Source organism: Chelmon rostratus, chromosome 21 (genome assembly GCF_017976325.1).
Source record: "Chelmon rostratus isolate fCheRos1 chromosome 21, fCheRos1.pri, whole genome shotgun sequence".
Taxonomy (NCBI): Eukaryota; Metazoa; Chordata; class Actinopteri; order Chaetodontiformes; family Chaetodontidae; genus Chelmon; species Chelmon rostratus.
Window position 1 is genome coordinate 9,701,031 of NC_055678.1, and position 1,549 is coordinate 9,702,579.

Genomic DNA, 1,549 nt, shown 5'->3' on the forward strand with positions numbered 1-1,549 from the left:
GAAAGATGCTCTAATGATTGGCCTTCAATTAAAAACCCCGCTGATAAATACCACAGACCGTCTCAATTGTACATGACACATTTGCGGAATAATAATTGCGGTCTATTCGCCCTTGGGTACGGGACATGTAGGCTACAGCCTGCGGCTTTGAGGGGCTCACTGAGGCGCGTTCCCTCGCTTTGACAGCGCACCTGTGGGTGCGCAAACAGCAGCAGGGCGAGCAGCAGTCCAGCTCATGCTTCGGCTGTGTCTCTTGCAGGTTGCTTGCCACGATGTTGAGCCGTCTGTTCAGCGAGGTGCTGCCGGACGTCCAGAGGCTCGCGGCCGACTGGGTGGAGGACCACGAGAACGATGACTGCAAGGCCAAGGAGGACGAGCACGAGCCCTGCCACCTCGGGGACGACGAGCTGGACGAGCCCCTGGAGGGCAGCAGCCGAGCTGAGTCTGAGATGGCCGGCGACGACGACGAGGACGACGACGCCGAAGAAGAGGAGTGCGAGGATGAGAACAGCGGAGACAAGCCCAAGAAGCGCGGCCCAAAGAAGCGCAAGATGACAGCGGCGCGCGTGGAGCGCTCCAAGGTGCGCCGGATGAAGGCGAACGCGCGGGAGCGCACGCGCATGCACGATTTGAATTCCGCGCTGGACAATCTGCGCAAAGTGGTGCCATGCTACTCCAAAACCCAAAAACTCTCAAAGATAGAGACTCTGAGGCTGGCCAAGAATTACATACTGGCCCTTGGGGAGATTTTACGCAACGGGAAACGTCCAGATGTGGTGACCTACGTCCAGATGTTGTGTAAAGGCCTGTCCCAGCCCACTACCAACCTGGTGGCAGGCTGTCTGCAGCTCAACACCAGGAACTTCCTGACTGAACAGTGTCCAGATGGAGCCCGCTTCCACATGCCCAGCTCTCCGTTCTCCGTCCACCCTTACTCCTACCGGTGTTCCCGCCTCTCCAGTCCTCACTACCAGCCGGGAACCGGAGCGATTAACTTGCGGAGCCATTCCTACGGTCCTGGGTACGAGGCCGTGTACCCGCCGGGCGGGACTTCACCTGATTACAGCAGCCCGGACTACGAGGGCCAGCACAGCCCGCCCGTCTGCCTGAACGGCGGACTGTCCGGGAGACAGCAGGAGACCTCTGAGACAGACAGGAACTATCATTACTCTATGCATTATTCCGGACTGGCCACGTCTCGACCCAGCCACAGCCTCCCCTTTGGGCCCTCGGGAGCGCGCAGCGGAGGTGCGCACTCGGAAAACATTCCACCTTTCCACGACGTGCACTTGCACCATGACAGGGCGCCCCCGTATGAGGATCTCAATGCATTTTTCCACAACTGAGCCCTTTCAATCAGACGTATTGATCCTCCACTGACAATCCTATCACGTGTAATATTGTTTGGGAAACAAGAGCTTCTGAAAGGATGAGAACTGGAAGTGGCAGAAAGAGTCCCCTGGTTACCTTCTGTATTCTACTGATGTCATCCCTGTACTGTTGTACTTCCTATCAAAGTGTGTCCAGTAATATCTTGTATGCAGAATGA

The 1,549-nt window shown here is 56.9% G+C and overlaps 1 protein-coding gene across 1 annotated transcript; it reads left to right on the top strand.

The window, feature by feature from the left end:
• Window positions 1-272: 272 nt before the first annotated feature.
• Window positions 273-1,346, top strand: LOC121625119 (neurogenic differentiation factor 2-like). The gene has a single exon (XM_041963176.1). It carries the CDS (start codon window positions 273-275, stop codon window positions 1,344-1,346), a length of 1,074 nt encoding a protein of 357 aa, XP_041819110.1.
• The last annotated feature ends 203 nt before the right edge of the window (window positions 1,347-1,549 follow it).